This window comes from Anser cygnoides, chromosome 1 (assembly GCF_040182565.1).
Source record: "Anser cygnoides isolate HZ-2024a breed goose chromosome 1, Taihu_goose_T2T_genome, whole genome shotgun sequence".
NCBI lineage: Eukaryota > Metazoa > Chordata > Aves > Anseriformes > Anatidae > Anser > Anser cygnoides.
The window spans coordinates 66,272,934-66,288,976 of NC_089873.1; the positions used below are offsets into that span (position 1 = coordinate 66,272,934).

The 16,043-nt window shown below is 41.8% G+C and overlaps 1 protein-coding gene across 2 annotated transcripts in view; it reads right to left on the reverse strand.

The window, feature by feature from the left end:
• Positions 1-9,148: 9,148 nt before the first annotated feature.
• The window catches only part of DCP1B (decapping mRNA 1B), a 45,944-nt gene continuing 39,049 nt past the window's right edge, over positions 9,149-16,043 (reverse strand). For both annotated transcript variants that reach the window (XM_048049091.2, XM_048049675.2), the window contains 2 exons: positions 12,111-12,359; positions 9,149-10,260 (listed from right to left, as the gene is read on the reverse strand). In XM_048049091.2, coding sequence (XP_047905048.1) covers positions 10,180-10,260; positions 12,111-12,359 — 330 coding nt within the window. In that variant the 3' untranslated portion in view covers positions 9,149-10,179. The remainder of the gene's footprint in view (positions 10,261-12,110; positions 12,360-16,043) is intronic.

Consider the following 16,043-nt stretch of genomic DNA (forward strand, 5'->3'; position numbering starts at 1 on the left):
CGCTGATGTAAGTGTAGATAAAAACAGTCCATTCTTTCATGAATATTAATGAAAACATGTTTGTGAGTTTAGGCAGCCATCAATTGTTATTAAAAATATCCTGACAGTCTTGAGGAAGAGAAAGGCTGGGAGAAGCTTTCCGCATCGGATTAGCACCATTTCGAAGGAGCCTGCGTTTTGCTCCGCTGTTCCCCTGCAGCGAGTGGAAGGTGTTTCCCTGATTCACGACTGCTGACATGACCGGGGGGAATGGCCTTCAGCCCGTGGGACGGGGGCTTCTCTGAACCCCCGGTGACAACTCCAGTCACTTCCCGTCACCCTAAATTGCCTCCGAGCCCGTAATTAGCTCAGTCACCTGCCAGCTCTCGTAGCACACACTCACCCTTCCTTCCCTCACTGCCTGACAGCGTCTCGCTCAGCGAGAGGCTTTCAAAGAGATTTTCCCCTCCACTCCAGAGGATTTAATGCTGCGAGTCTGCCCTGAGAGGATGGAGATACAAATCATGCTGAGCGCAGAAGAATCATTAAATGCCTCCCCTGATTTCCTTCAAGGAGCTCAAATTAGCTGAGGAAGCAACCCAGTGCACTCCTCGCTAGCAGTTTTTGTTGCTTTTTTAACCCCCTGGACACCGTCTGACAGCATGGGACCCCCATTGAGGGTGAGGTCTCTGCCCACAGGGGTGCTGGGCAGGCAGGAAAACACGTGCAAGAGGGAAGAGTGACTCGCCAGGACACAGACACATGTTACGAGAGCAAATCACCTCTCTCCTCCTGCCGGAACACGTAACAATGTGCAAAATCTATGTCTGAAACAATCAATTTCTAGCAGCCTCGCTTATTCTGCTTCTTCCTGCTGTTGTTGGCAGCTGGGCAGCACGTGTGACACTCGACAGAGAGGGCGGCACCGCAGCAAACCGTTTAGTTGGACTGGGGACAGGGCAGTCTGCAGCACGCTCGAGATGAGTTTGAGAAATGCATTCACTTCATGTGACAAAAAATGGATTTTAGGTTTACCAGAGCTATCGATAAATAGATAATGCATGCATAAGGAACAAAAAAGAAAATCCTTATTCCAAGCCTTGATGTCTGTCTAAAGTCATTCGCCGTTTCCTAAAGACACACTCCAACTGCCTGCCTTCTGGTTAGCACAGCACGAAGGCTGAAGCTAACATCTCTCTGAGCCAGAGGCTCCCAGGTTTCAGACCAAAGCCAGGCACAGTCGTGCCCTGGGGATTCCTGCACGGGAAATCTGATGTGCAGCAAGTAGGCAGACCCCTGCTGAAATCTCGTTAGCAATGGCTGCTTGCTGCAGCTCTACCCCCAGCTTAATTTGTCTGAGTGATGACGGAGTTAATTGGTGTTCCCGGTTTGGAGTGATTCCCTTTTCTAGCTGCAGTTTAAACCTAGGTCTGCTCTGCTTGCCAGGTCTATAAATCCACTGGAAAGAAGAAGCATTTCCTGTCTCCTCTTGTACTCCACTGTGCAGCATTACGCTCTGACAGCCACTGAGCTACTTCATGTCTGTGTAAGGGCCAAAATGTCATAGCAGGCAGCAGTGAAACACGTGTGATGTTACAGCTTGCCGCCGGTAATGGTGATGGAGCACTTCTGCCCTGAAGAGGTACTAGACCACAAGGTCTTTGCCCATTTTCAAAGCACAGCATTGCGAGGGATGAAGACCACAGCCGTGATGGATGGAGCCAGCAGAGCCAGCCCAGGCACACTGGTGACTGCTGGTCTGAAGGGGCAGGTCCCCAAGGAGGCTCTCACAGGGTACATGAGAGCTGTGCTAGTTGCTGCACCTAACCGGGATCCCCAGGACACCTCACCTGGACACCTCATCAGGACACCTCACATTCCCCTTACACAGCTCATACCCCAAGCCTGCAAGCCCCAGGACGTTCAGGAGCTGCAATGCTGAGGCTGGCAGTGGCTCTGTCAGCACCAAAACTGGAGCCCTGGTGCCCCTCATCACCCCCTTGAGATGGACACAGTGCCTGGGACTCAGCAAGTCCTCTGCTGGGGCAACTCAAAACCCTGCTATTTGCAAGTCTTCGGTTTCTGGTCAGCTTTGTCCTGTCTTTAAAGTGCCGTAAGCTTTCACTTGTCATCTAGAGGTTTTCCAGAGTTGTGCTGGTTTTTTTTTTTCTCTTTTTTTTTTCTTTTTTTTTTTTCCGTGTGCTAATGTCTGGCTTCACATCTGCCAGCAGCTGCTTTCTCCTTGTTTGCCCAGGCAGCAACACAAAATGTGGAGGTTATTCACTTTACTTCCAAAGCCTTCCCTCTGAGGATGTCTCCAGCAGCAAGCGGCAGGCTGCTGCTCTTCCTCCTCTTGCTGACACACATATGCCGAGGGTGCTCAGCACAGGACAGAGCTCGCTGCTTTCACATGCTTCCTAAAACGCTGAGGGGAGGCCAGCGTGTTCTGAAGTACTACACACTGCTGCTCAGGTTCGGGCTAAAACATAAAAAATAACCTCATGCATCCAGTATGGAATAAGATGGAAATAGAGGAAGTATATTAGGTTGATGCAACTAAAAATTCCCTAGGATTAATTGTGTAGGACGGTGAGGAAAGCTGACGGGGTGGAGTAGCTGCGGAGCCCTTTCCCTGCTTTTTGGCAGGGACAACAGCGATCAGCTGGGTTTAGTATGGTGCTGCACACACTAACCGAGTAGAAAATTGTTATTAGCACTAGAAAATTGCAGGTTGTGCAGATGGCTGTTCAGGGCCAATAAGCTGTGGAAACGAACACAGACACTGCGCTGGAGAGCACGCAGCCAGGCCAGTCTTTGTGCCGCAGCTCCGTGCAGACAAGGTGAACGGATGCTGTCTTCAGGAGCCGGGAGGACATTTCGTCACTCACAGGGGTTTCCAGCACTGCTGACCAGTGCTGTATGGGGCTGCCAGGCTTCTCTGAAGGCTGTGCTGGCCAATGAAAGGGTCAGCAACAGATCTCGACAGCCCGACAGTCCAACCTGTTCTGGCAAAGTTGTGTTTGTAGGGGAGCAGCTGACAGAGGGGATGCGTTTCGCTTTTCCTCTCCCCCTGAAAATGGACTTTCTGTTAACCCTGCTCTTTTCTGGAATGCCAGCAGCAATTGCTCACCTCTGGCAGGCCATCAGAAAGCCTTTAGGACTCCCATCGCGCTGCTGCAGCCATTTGGCAGAAGAAAAACATTTACAGGGAGGAAGCGCAGCAGCACCTCACAAATCACAGCGGAGGCTCCGAGACAAGAGCCGAGCGAGGAGCTGACGCCAGTGGGCCGGGAAGGACAACGGGAGCCCTGCTCTGGGTGGCCTCTGGCACAGGCTCTGCCGTGCAGCTGGGAGAGTACATCTCGGAGCAGCGGTAATTCATTTTTTGATCGATGCAGGAACTGCATGTGGAAACGCCATCGCTGCTTGGTTCACTCCTGCTGGTTGCATCAGTTCTGCCCTACAGGAGGCCACCTCAGCAGCACAAGCTGCCCAGCCTGAGGGATGCTGCAGGGAAGGGGAAGGGGAAAATGTAATACCTGAACCCCCACGTGCCTTGGGGCTCAGTTTTGGCCACTGTGCTGCTGCCTCTATCTGTTCCTTGCTGTTTCCAGCTTTCCCTGCCCACACAACATGCTGATCCCTTATGAAGAGCTGCTTCTGGGAAAGAGAGGTGTTTGGGCTAGACGTAGAGATCTCTCTGTTTGCCACAAACAATTATGGGATGCAGAAAGGAGCGAGCCCCCAGTGGTGTGCAGCTGAGTCTCTGGCTGTGTCTCTTGACTTCTTCTGCGACCACCATAAACCCATTGTAACCACTCATCACCACAATTTTAGGTGGAGATAATACTTCTTTCTCTCTTCTTTGCAAGGATAATTTGTATAAAAAGCACTTTGTGTCATCTGGCTATTTTTAGAAGAACACTCTTAGAGCAATGCTGAAGACAAACAAAATGTACGTAAGAAACAGAAATCCTTTAAAATCATCCAAGAGCTCTCATCCCAAGATGTTTAAGTGGATTATGAAATCACCACTTTTGTCATCCTCCTGAAAATGAGCAGACCACTGTGAGTTAAATATTGACCACAACTTTTGTGTCCCTCCATCCTGTACCTGACCCTGCCAATCTTCCTCATCCCACCACCTCTGTATTGAGACCTGCTCCCCCAGCACCAGTGTAATGAAACATGTTGTTATGTGTGGTGTAACAAGAAGAAATCCCAACTTTTCTCTTTCTATCACCTCCTAAACTGGTGTTTTCTCTCTGAAATCTTCTCATTTTGGTAGCTGATTTCTTCAAGGTATGCACAGCAGCACTTGCAAAGTGCCTTTCTTTGCAAAGCCTGCTCTGCTTTGACCGCCTGCTGATGGCTCAGAAGTAAGTGCTTACTCTCTTCATCTTTGGTCATCTGGCTTGTTCAGGGGACTTTACACTGAAGAACTTTCGATTGCTGGATTTAACAGCCCCCTGCAGCCAGGGATTAGCTTAGTGTCTCAGGTGTGAAAGCAGGAAGGAAAAAGGCTATCATAAGAGGATGAGACAGTGGGAACAAATGGTGAATTGTGCATATAAACACAGCTCTGAAAAGAGGTGGCAATTGCTACCTCTATTGCCAAACTGTAAGCACTAAGCATGGGATCCCAGACTTCGGCTATGATACTACACCCTGACTCATCCTCTAATTCAAACTCTCTTCAAACTCTCAGCGACAGCTCGCTGCATCAGTGGGAGAGGCCAGGGAGTGCAGGATTTGCCTGGTAAGAACCCAAGGGGAGATCCTCAGGCATAACAAATAAATAATAAAAATTCTAGAGGAATGAGAACCACAGACACTTTTACTAAGTGGTAGGTCTGGGGCTACTGCTCTAAGTGGAAAGAAGGAGACCGTCAGTGAGTCAGACTGCTAAGCAGCAGTAAAAATGAAGGAAAGCAGAGCTTTTGTTCCCAGCCCAAGTAGCCCTACACTGGGAGTGCTGCCAAGAGCCTGCATGTTCCATCCTGCCTGCCTGCTACATGCCGTGTTTACAGGCAAGTGCTGGAGAAAAGCACACGGGGTAGGTTTTGAAGTGACATAATAATGGTATCCATCTCTATTTCAGTAGGTTTTATAAGTAGATTTCAGGTACCAGGTGAAGAAATACGGCACTGATAGCCATACCCAAAGCTATTTGCAGTAAGAGAGATGCACACCAGCAGAGTTCAAGCCAAAGCACAGGAGCTCTGCACTCAGCTGATGGGCCTAAAATGCAGGGTGGTGATACCTGGGAAAGAGAAGAGTTAATAGTTATGTAGGATCTAGCCACGGGTTTAGCATCCAGCTGTGTACAGGGTAGCAGCTGCAGGACGTTGTCATCGTTTCCCCTAGTTCCCTCACGGCTTGAAAGCAGGCTGCTATCTTACTGATAGTAAGGGAAATTGTGATATTTTCAATTGCTTGACTTTTGGTTAGCTACCACACAACGTGAGGTGTTTTTTTCTGTCTCTATTGAAAATATTGTTAGTGCGCACACATTGTCATGAACTCAGAACTTACTTTGCTTTTTGTAGAATTTGTGCCCTAATATAAGAAGGATTTTAATCAATGCACGACCCAAATAATTTCAATTATTTGTTTATTATGTGTGACTGAGGCTGTTACTCCCAAAACCCATGTAATGACTTCCTATTGTGTATACCAGATGCTTATTCTAAATTCATTCTTTGGAAGCCTTTATGGTGTTACTCAGCTTTAAAAGTAAGAATGTAGATTACTTACAACTAGAATTCTTTCCATGAGCTAAAATGTAAAGGTGATCATATACAGGACACACTTTTTCTCAAAAACCTGTTCTTTAAAATGACCTAAAATATATATACTTTTCCCCCTTCCCCCCTTTATCTTACCACTGCTCATTTCCTGTTCGTTTCAGTAGTTTTCTCAGCCATACACACAAAAACAATCTGTTTCTTGCATTTCTCATTCACTTCCATACCAGGAAGATTTGTATCTGAACAGTCTGTTGAGGCTTGATGGTAGTCTCCATTAAATTAAACAACAACAACGAAAAATAACAAGGGAAAATTCACCCAAAAAGCTGCTGTATTGTGAGGAGAAGTAGGGGCTGGCTCAGCTGTCAGTAGTTTCAGTACAAGACAGTGGTGGTGCTGTGGAAGGTGCTTGCAGAGGCTAACTTTAGCCCACTCAATCTAATCTCCCTGGCTAAATTAGGTTTGTACTCAGGCTTGCCCTCAAGAGGATCCTGTCCTTGCACTGCCTCTACGCAGAGCCTAGAGAGTTTAGGCTTACAAACAATACTTAACCTTTGTGGAGGTATCTGCAAACACTTTCATGGCTTTCACAAACAGCCAAGGTAGGGCACAACAATGAAGTCACATTTCAATCTTTGTGGCATCTTCTGAGTACTACATGAAGAGGCAAACGGCGTTTAGATCAGTTTCACAGAAATTCAAATCAGTTTAAGGCAACAGAGCAGCTCAACCTTCCCACCTCACTTTCTTCTCTGCAGATCCCACTCGTTTATCCACATGCCCCACACCCACATCCTCAGACCAGTGCAGGTGCCTGTGCTGCTGCCCACTAAATCCATCTACGTTTAAACCAACCTCTGAGCACAGGGAGTCTTAACCTCAACTCTTCTGCTGCAACACATTTTACCACGTAGCTGCCTTAATCAAAACAAAAAAGGAGAAAAATAATGGAAAATGGAAGGAAAGACCAGTGTGGGAGCAGGAGTAAGCAGCCAAGAGTGGGTGGCTGGGATGTGATGCCTCTTCAACAGCACAGCCAGCTTAAAGTGTTTATAAAACTACAGCCTTTGTTTCTTCAGTGTCTTGCAGGACTGCATTTTGCTCCTGTTTGCACATATCAAGTTCCCTTCTGTACTCCCAACCCCACTCCATGCAGATTTATGCTCAGAGGTCAGAACAAGCCTGTTGGAGATAGCCATAACAGTTTGGAAAAGGCTGGCACTCACGAGTCTCTTAAAAGTCCTTAGTCAGGACTAGCAGTAAAGTTATTTGTATGTTGACTGAGGATTAATTTTTTAGTGCATTATTTACTTCAATGACTAGAATTTTGCCTTTTCTCTAGGTTTCAGGAATCCCTCTGGGTAAAGCTGCTGCCTTCTCATAACATTTGCAACATCAGAGCCTCAAATGCTTGCTGAAAAATCTCTTTTGTCTTTTCTGTGGCAAATTTTTCCAAGTTTGCTAAAATATTAAACTATTGTTTTAATATCCTAGAGGGACAAAGATATCTAGAATACCCACTGCACTTGTGACTGAAATTCAAAGCTCAACACAACGTAAATAGGCTGTCAGAGGAGACGAAGCACCCTGCTTATTCAGCTGCATCCTGCTCCTTGAAAAATTTTATTTTGCTGTGCAATTTTAATTATCCCCTTTGCAACAACAACAAGGAAGAGAAGAGAGAGAAGCAATAGAGAGCTAATGAATAAAAATCAAATTAAGGATTTGATTTTTCTGTGAGAAGGGCCTGAGGAAAGGTTTGGATGCTTTCACTGAACATTACGGATTTCCATGATAAACACCGACAGAATTAGTTAGAGATTATGTTCCAGCATGTCATTGACTTTCTACTCCTCATCTTCTCTCTCTAGTTCAATAGGTATGGAATTTTGTAAGGAAGTGGGCAGTAGTTAAGTGGAAATACACTGAGAACCTTGATGCTGAGACTGGGATTAATGCATAAAGGTGATAAAGGTCACACTGGTATGAATCCAGTTCCCAAATGTCTCTGAAGATGCAGATTCGGCTATCTGAAATAGAAAGCTAGGCAACAAATTTGGCTTCGATTCAGCTCTTTCAATGCTCTTCCCCTTTTGATTGTTATCACAGAATTGAGAATATTTCTTTATGAGCCTGTTCTACATTCTTACCTCTGTTGTTTTTGTAAGTATGCAAGTCAACTAAAATGACATCTCCTTCACGTAGCAACTACCCTTGTAAACCTCGCAAAAAGCAAGTTTACACCACCTGAAGAATCCCAGCTACCCCTTAGAGCAGTGAGAATGTGAGAAAAACAGTTCCATCATTGTTATTCAGTGTAGCCATAACCAGAAGAGAGGGCAGCAAGTAGAAACCCTGAACTAACTTTACCCTTGTCTGCTTTAAGATATGCCTCAGCTTGTTCAGTGTAGTGCCAATACTACTGTCATCATACATGTCAAGAGTTAACAGGTATATTTTAAAAAAATTCCTATAAGTTTTTTAAAATGACGCCTTACTCTGAAAAGCAATAAATAAGGATGTTCTTAAAATTCATGCATCAAAATAGCTTTTTTTGGTAAATAAGTGTTTCTCCCGTAAGTAGAAAACCAATCACAAACACAGTCAGAGATACTAAGGGATTATTTTTACCCGCCATTTACAAGAAGTTCTACATGTCAAATGAGGTCTTAACTATGCATCCCCATCATCTCTAGATTGTACTGTCAAATAATCCATAACCACAGACATTAGGCACGTATTTATGTATCTCAAAAACTCCTTTGTGCAGATTCCAATTTATTTCACACCAGTTCATTCAGAAGTTATTCGAATTAATTCAGTAGAATCACATAAATCATAATGGCCACAGGGCTTCCTGTCTTTAAGGCCTGCCCTTGCTGATACCCATGCAACACGTTCTTTTCACTGAATCTGAAAGAATTGTGAGCAATTTGGTTACAAACGGAACCAGAATACACCTTGCTTTCTATGAGCTACTTCAGGTAGGAAAAGTCTAGCATTATCACAGGCACGAGTCTCTTGGGATTCTTCACTTGTGTTGTATAAAGAGAGTAGTTCTTTATTATTATTATTTTTTAAAATTTAGTTTACAGGCTTTCCCAAGGAACGTGAGTAATACCACCGCCATCCCACCCTGAAAAAGGCATGATATACAGGTAATAGGGGCAACTATTTACCACCATAGTTACATATTAATTGAAACCTACATCTTAATTTACACTGAAGAACCTTTTCTTCACAGATAAAGCGAGTGAGTTGTGCCTACCTAAAGCCAAGAAGAACATATACTCATTTATGCATTACATGTCAGGCTCCTGGCACCCATAAAAGAAACATCTCCTCAGCAACAACTTGGGGTTCCTAAACTGTAGTAAACTCACACTTCAGCAATAGATGTTAATAAGAATATACAGCAAATTTCTTTCAGTCATTTATTCTAACTGATTTAAGGTCTCATTAATGTCTCTTCTGCCAAGTGTAAAAACATTTCAGAGTCAAAGAAATACAAGTGATCCCAACAAATCTAAATATATAGTCCATGGTACAATAAAATAAAATCACCACATTGTAGGGATTATCCATTTTATTTTCTTTAAAAATGGGTCAATGAAATCACTGTGCTCCAGGAACGCGCTAAAAAATTAACAGGACTTTTACACCATGTAGTCTCCCCCTTAACAAAGTTGCACATTGCTTATAATAATACAGATTGGATCTAGAATAATAGAAACATGAATCCAGTGCCCCCCCCCCCCCCAAGCTATGCTGATAGCAAGTACATTCACAAACAAAACCCTCCCCCCAATTCTTTAAAACACCTGCAGAGTCCCATTTCTATGGCTAGCTAAAAATACTCTTGTTAAAATAGAAAAAGATTTTTCTACAAAAATCTGGGGAAAAGTCATGACATTTCTTCTAAATTGCTCTGCAGACAACTAAGTAAGATGACATAACAGTTTACCTACGACTTTCAGTTCCAGAATTTCACCAGCATTTTCACTTTCCTAAAAATAGTCCAACATTGCCACCATGTGGTCAGAAATGGGCATAGTTCACTGTGAAAGTGGCGTATGACTTCTCAGAGAAAATTCATGTCAAATACCTTGTCAGTAAGTGACCATGCTATAAGTAAAAAAGGAAAGTGAATTCTGAGAACAGAGACTTTATGCAGGAAAACCAATTCTAACCATGGGCCGCTCTAAGAAAAATAATTTAAGATATTTTTTGATTAAGTCTTCAGCGTTGTGACTCTCTCATCCCTGAAGGCACAATCCGTTTCTGCCCACTTCTTTCTCAGTACAGCATGTACCTGACAACAAGCAAAATCTATGTGTATGCAAAGTGCCTAAGACCACTCGTTTCTTTAAACATAGCATCACTCGAAAATTTTGAAACCTTTTTCCTGGGATTCAGGAAATAACAGAAATTTAATTTAAAAAATCATCTTTCACATAGACTTCTTCATTGCCGCCTTTCTCACACTGAAGAGATATGCTTCATAAATAATATTTAAGAAGTTGTCATCGTTCTGAAAAACAAAACACAATTGTTACTGCAAGGCAGACATCCCTGAGTATAGATTTTTGTTTTGTTCTTTTTTTTTCCTCCAGTTTTATGTACAAAACGCCTTTCAACCTTGCTCTGTCTTAAGAAGCGACCAATAGGAAGTCTATTTCCTTTACCAAAAATATATACATGTACTATTTCCAAGACTTTGAGGAACTACATGGGTATATAAATTCTGTCGTGGCAAGCATGAGTATCTCTGTAAGTAGTAATGAATACACAGAAAGCAGACATTCCAAACTCTCATTGGATTTGAGTATACTATTCTTGCATGATATTGCAGTGATTATACAACACTCTCATTTATTCTCTTCTCATTTACCTAGGGATTTCCTTAAGTAGTTTCCCCCATTAGTTCAGCGATAATTCCAAGTATGTCTGAAGGAACAGTGAAACACCCTGGGTACACCAAATCCTACCTGAGCCAATCCTTGCACCTGGTTTAGCTCTTTTAGACTTAACTCTCCTAACTGATGCTGCTCCTTTTCCTCTGATGCTTGTTTAACTTTTGCCTTCTGAAGATCATTTTGCAAGAACTGGTCAACTCACATTAAGAGAGAAAGTCTTATGTAGCTTACATAAATATATGAAGATGATTAAAATCAAGATACCCCTTGAAGAAAATCATGAGCATCTGAGATTGTAGTTTTATACAACTGAAAATAACACCTAAACAATTGGCAATCAGCATCACATTTTTAAACTTTAAGTAATTTCCAGATAATGCAGTTAATCCTAACTATTATCAAGAACAGCAGGATCGAATATACATTTTACAAATACAGTTTCAGAATGCAGAATCTAAGTTTTCTTGACTAATTTCTTTTTTAACTTTATATATGGTTTTCCTACTATCCAGATATTCTTAGTATGTAAAGACAGGATAATGTGATATTTTTGGGTTTTAATTGCAAACTAAGAACACAGGAGAAAATGAGAAAAACCTCTGGTTTCTTAAAGATACTATTTTCTTTCTGGGTCTATAATTTAAACTGCATTTTAAGCGAGACAAATCAGAATTCCAATAAAGACTTTTATGTTAATGCCAAGCCATATAGGCACAGCTTTGGCCTACAAGTTGGACCCTTAAACCTGTGTCTCTATTCATTACGTGTTATAGCCAGTTCTTTAGCTATACAGCCTCTCCTCAACCTCTGCTCTTCAGGTATTCATCTCAGAGCAAGTCACAGAAAATAAATCATAATCATTCATACCATCTCAGAGCAGTAACAATCGTCTCCTATATGTTGACATGTTTTGTTGGATTTGAACCTGAATAACTGCAGCAAGAGGAATTTTAGCATTTGAAGTAGAGAATTATACTGAGTAGACTGAACTAGTATATTTTTAGGTTATCTAACCCATATTTTAAAGTTGCTTACACTTCCCATCTTAGTTTCTTTCACTGCTAAGCTGCATCTCTGAAGTGTCTGGCAGGTAGAATAATCACCCTTTATTTATCCTTAGCTAAAAATATAACAGGTATCTCTCTGGCTCATAGGCCAGCCTTATGAAGCTTTCAGTCACTTTTATCCTTTTCCTTCAAATTTACTATCTTTCCTGATCCCCAAACTACGTTCATTAATCAAAATGCAGTTAAGCCAGCAGTGTGCAAAGAGAGGTTACTACCTCCCCTGTATATGTCATAGTGCTCCATTAACGCACAGCCGTAAGTAGCACAACTTCCAGCATATATTTTAATTATCCATTTAGCCTCTAGACAGATGGATGCAACTGATTAGGTGTCCAGGTGCTTAGAGCAAAATAGGAATAAGGATTTAAAGCAAAGCAGAAGAATTCCTGGCATTTTACCTGGATCAGGTGTAAAAGTGTTTCTTGCAGCTGTATCTTTGTCATTGAGCTGCTGTTGACCACAGCTGGCTCTGGGGTTTGCAGCGGCAGGAGAAGGCTGGCTGAGCTAGCAGCAGGTTCTTGGTTTGATGCTGCTAACCGCCCACTTTCATTTGCTTTTGCTGGAGTAGGTGTGGACTGAGTGAACACCATTGGGGACATCAACAAAGTAGGAGTCACAGTGGCAGGAATGCGCTGAGGTGAGATTACCTGTCCATATAAAAATCAAGTAACCAATTAACTTATCTAATTAATTCCAAAGGAATTAAGATGATTAAAACTGCAACAGGTACAGAAATTGCTGGAGATTGGTCCAGTTACATGAAACTCTTGTTCAGGACCCCTATATGGTCCAATTCCCAATTAAAAGGTCTTCCATCCAACTCGCAGTAAAACGTAACAATGGATTCAAATATGATACAGTCTGATAGGCAAATAATCTGAGTACAGGAGCATTTTATAACAGAAATCAGGCCACTATTAAATAATCAGCATTCTTAGAAAATGCAGACGTAAAGTTTTCCACATAGGGACAGTAAGTCCTTAAGTTTGATCTTCGAGAATATGCTTGCCTACATACAAATACCAATATTAAAGACTAATCTTTGTACCCAGTACTAGAAAGCATTTGCTAACTGTAACTTTCAGATTACTTTTTATATGTGGATACACACATATGTATGTACATATAAGCACACGTATATACATACAAACACACACTCACATGTCCTCCTTTTATATAAGGAGAGTGGAAAAGAAAACAGGTAAGTGATTTATAAGAGCTGCAGTGAGCTGGTGGCACTGTCAGAAACAAAACTGACTCCTAACCAACATTCAGCTCAGAAAGTCAAAAAGGCCCTAAAAGAGAAGGAAAACCCAGATGCTGCTGTAGTTCTGCAAGTTCTCTCTGTGTCATATCCATGCCAACCCGCAAATATAGATGTCAAAGAATTTTTATGTTTAAATTCTGTGATACATCTTGCAACTCTAAAACATGCAGGACTGATCAATAGTAGCAGATATAACATATGACATAACAAAGTTTATTCACTAAGTTCGTAGATGTTGGAGCTTTCTGCATGTAACTAGTAATAAATCCTCACCTAATCAGCCATCTCCTCAGTATTCAAGTACCCAATCTTCAATTTTTTTTTGTTCCAAAGAACAAAAGGTACAAAGAAATTCCACCATGCTTGGAATTGAAGCATGATTTATTGCTGCTCCATGAAGGTAAAAGCCTATAGGAGCACTCTACTTTGTGTCCCGGATTTCAAACATTGCAAGAAAAATTAAAACTAAGGAAATAAATCTGAGGTTGATTTCCTAGGTAGGCAAAACAATGTAGTTCAATATTAAAAAACATTTTTGGGGGTAGCTCTTCTTACCCCTAGTTGAATGCTCTACATGAGACGTTTCTGAATAGTATTAGTTTGGCTGCAATATAAAAGATATAGAAAGAATCAATGAGCATCAATGAGATCTCACGTTCATTTATGCTAAATTGAAGGAAGCAAAAAGACTAGGGGCCTGGAAAGACTCACGTATATAGAAAGCATGCAATATGCACCTTATGCAAAAATCTTCAAGTTCGCTTTTAAGTTAATATTTTTTCTCAAATACAGAGTACTACTTAGAAATGAAACTCTCTACCCACAGCTTTTTTTCTACCCCATGACATGCAAAATCATCAAGTCTGCCTTTCAAGTTCCTGAATGAGTTAAGATATTCCTAACTTATTGCAGGTTTGCTTCCAAAACAGTAAGGTAGTATGTACGTTTGTGCACCTATGCTTCAAAACCAATGTTCATTTTAAAAGAAAACCATCACAAATCCATAGAGACATACTTCTGCAGAGCGAGACCTTCAGGCTGTGCACACATATTTTCCTGTAAAAGTACCCGTGGAAGACTGGCTGCTTCCAGACACTTACCGCAACACTTCTGATCTACTCATCCATGCAGCTCATGTAACTCCTCTTTAATTTACCTCAAGTGAAACTGGCAGGGTTAGCTTAAACCAGTTGATTTTTCCTAATGGGATTTAAAGAATGCGTATACAAACTGCCCTGCAAGGGTAGGAACCTCCAGCAAAGGAACGGTGCTGAGCAGCTGGAAGAGATAAGGTCTGTCTTATACTAGTGAGACAGTTTAAGACAGACTATGTCAAAGACCTAAATGACATGTCCTTTGAAATCAAAGGACACTTCTCTCTAGTCTGAGACAAATAAACAAAACCTGAGACAAACCACGTTCTTAGTACTAAATGGTTACTACTGTCAAACACACGTCTGTTAAACCACAACACATATATCAAATATTATTTGCTTTTCCTGGATAAAAACAGCTTTTTGGTAGAACTTGCCAACCATATGGAAGCTATATGGAATAAGCAATATTGCCATCTACTGGTGACACAGCTAGTGTCTACAGGTTACTGCTATACTTGGAGCATTTGCCTCAGGAGACAAATAGAAAATACAGGCGTTTTTTCAGTGCATACTATTTGGTTTTGTGTTCAAACATTAAAATGTACTTTTTTTTTTTTTTCCTAAGAGATTGTGCTCAAAGCTTCTGACACTTAACAAGCTTTTACATAAACAGGATGGTTGCTTTTTAAAGCATAAAGGCAAAATTTCAGTTCAGATTCAGAGTTCAGATCACCTTTAGTCACTTGGACAACTGATGCCCATGAGGAAATGTGGGACGCTAGAGTGACATTACTAGTGTAATTCCTATAGCAGCAAGCTCTTGCTGCATGCACTGAAAATGCTCTGTAGGAGCATATGGCCTTCAAGCCAATCTTTTAGCTTTGAGCAATTTTTCACAAGACATAACAGCCCTTCCAAAACAGTGCTGATCAACTCCTTTCTCACAGAATCTAACCCGAGTTGCTTGTGGGTTGCAGCCTCCCTGGATTACTTCCAGCTTTATCAGGTCAATACTTAAATCTCTGAGTCACTAACAACAGCGTAGCAGTCTACCACCAGTTGTGCCATAATGAAGTAAGAACAATGAAAACTGTGCAAGATAATTGTTGCAGCACATAGTATACCTTCTCTGAAGCACAAATGTTCACTACGATATGTTTGATATTCTTCATGGCTGCTGGCAGCTAGACAGAATTAGAGCTGACAAATTCTCCTAACACTATGAACTAAGAAACGCATGGATCTCCTGTAATGGAGACTGGGACCTGGTGCGTGGATCTCCTGTAATGGACACTGGGACCTGGTGCTGCTTCCCACATGTGCACAATTCCAGGCGCATCAGGTGCTCCTCTGGACCATCAGCACCCAGTGGATGCTGTGGGCCTCTCACTCGTTGTAGGGCCATTATTTAGAACTAAGAACATTTTATCTAGGAATGGTTCAGGAACTTTAAAGACAGCTGCTGTTAAAATACAGCTGACTATAATGCTAATGTTAACGTTGCTTTGTCTCTCCCAAGTATAATCCAAACAATTTTTATTGATGCTTAACTACAGAATCTTAAATTACTTTTCAAGACAAGTTTAAAATAGCTACTGTATTCCTCCTGCACACGTTTATAATCTCATGATGAAACAGCAGTTAAGATAATAGGTATCTTTGATGAGAGCATCATATCATTTTAGCTACTATGTACCATACACTTGTTCAGAGTGCGTAACATACTAGGTAGAAAACACATTTTTGATGGAAAATGCTCCAAGAAATGAGATAAGTGGTAAGCAATGTAAGTGGCAAGCAATATAAGTGGCCTTCTGAAGAAAAGATAGATTTGTGTCAAGGTTATTGCAAGCACTTTTAAAACTAATTCTGATTAACATAAACTCTTAAGCATGCATGTATCTATAATCAGGATAACTTATGCTTAATACTAAGAACATGTTTAAAAGCCCATTGCAGATTAATGC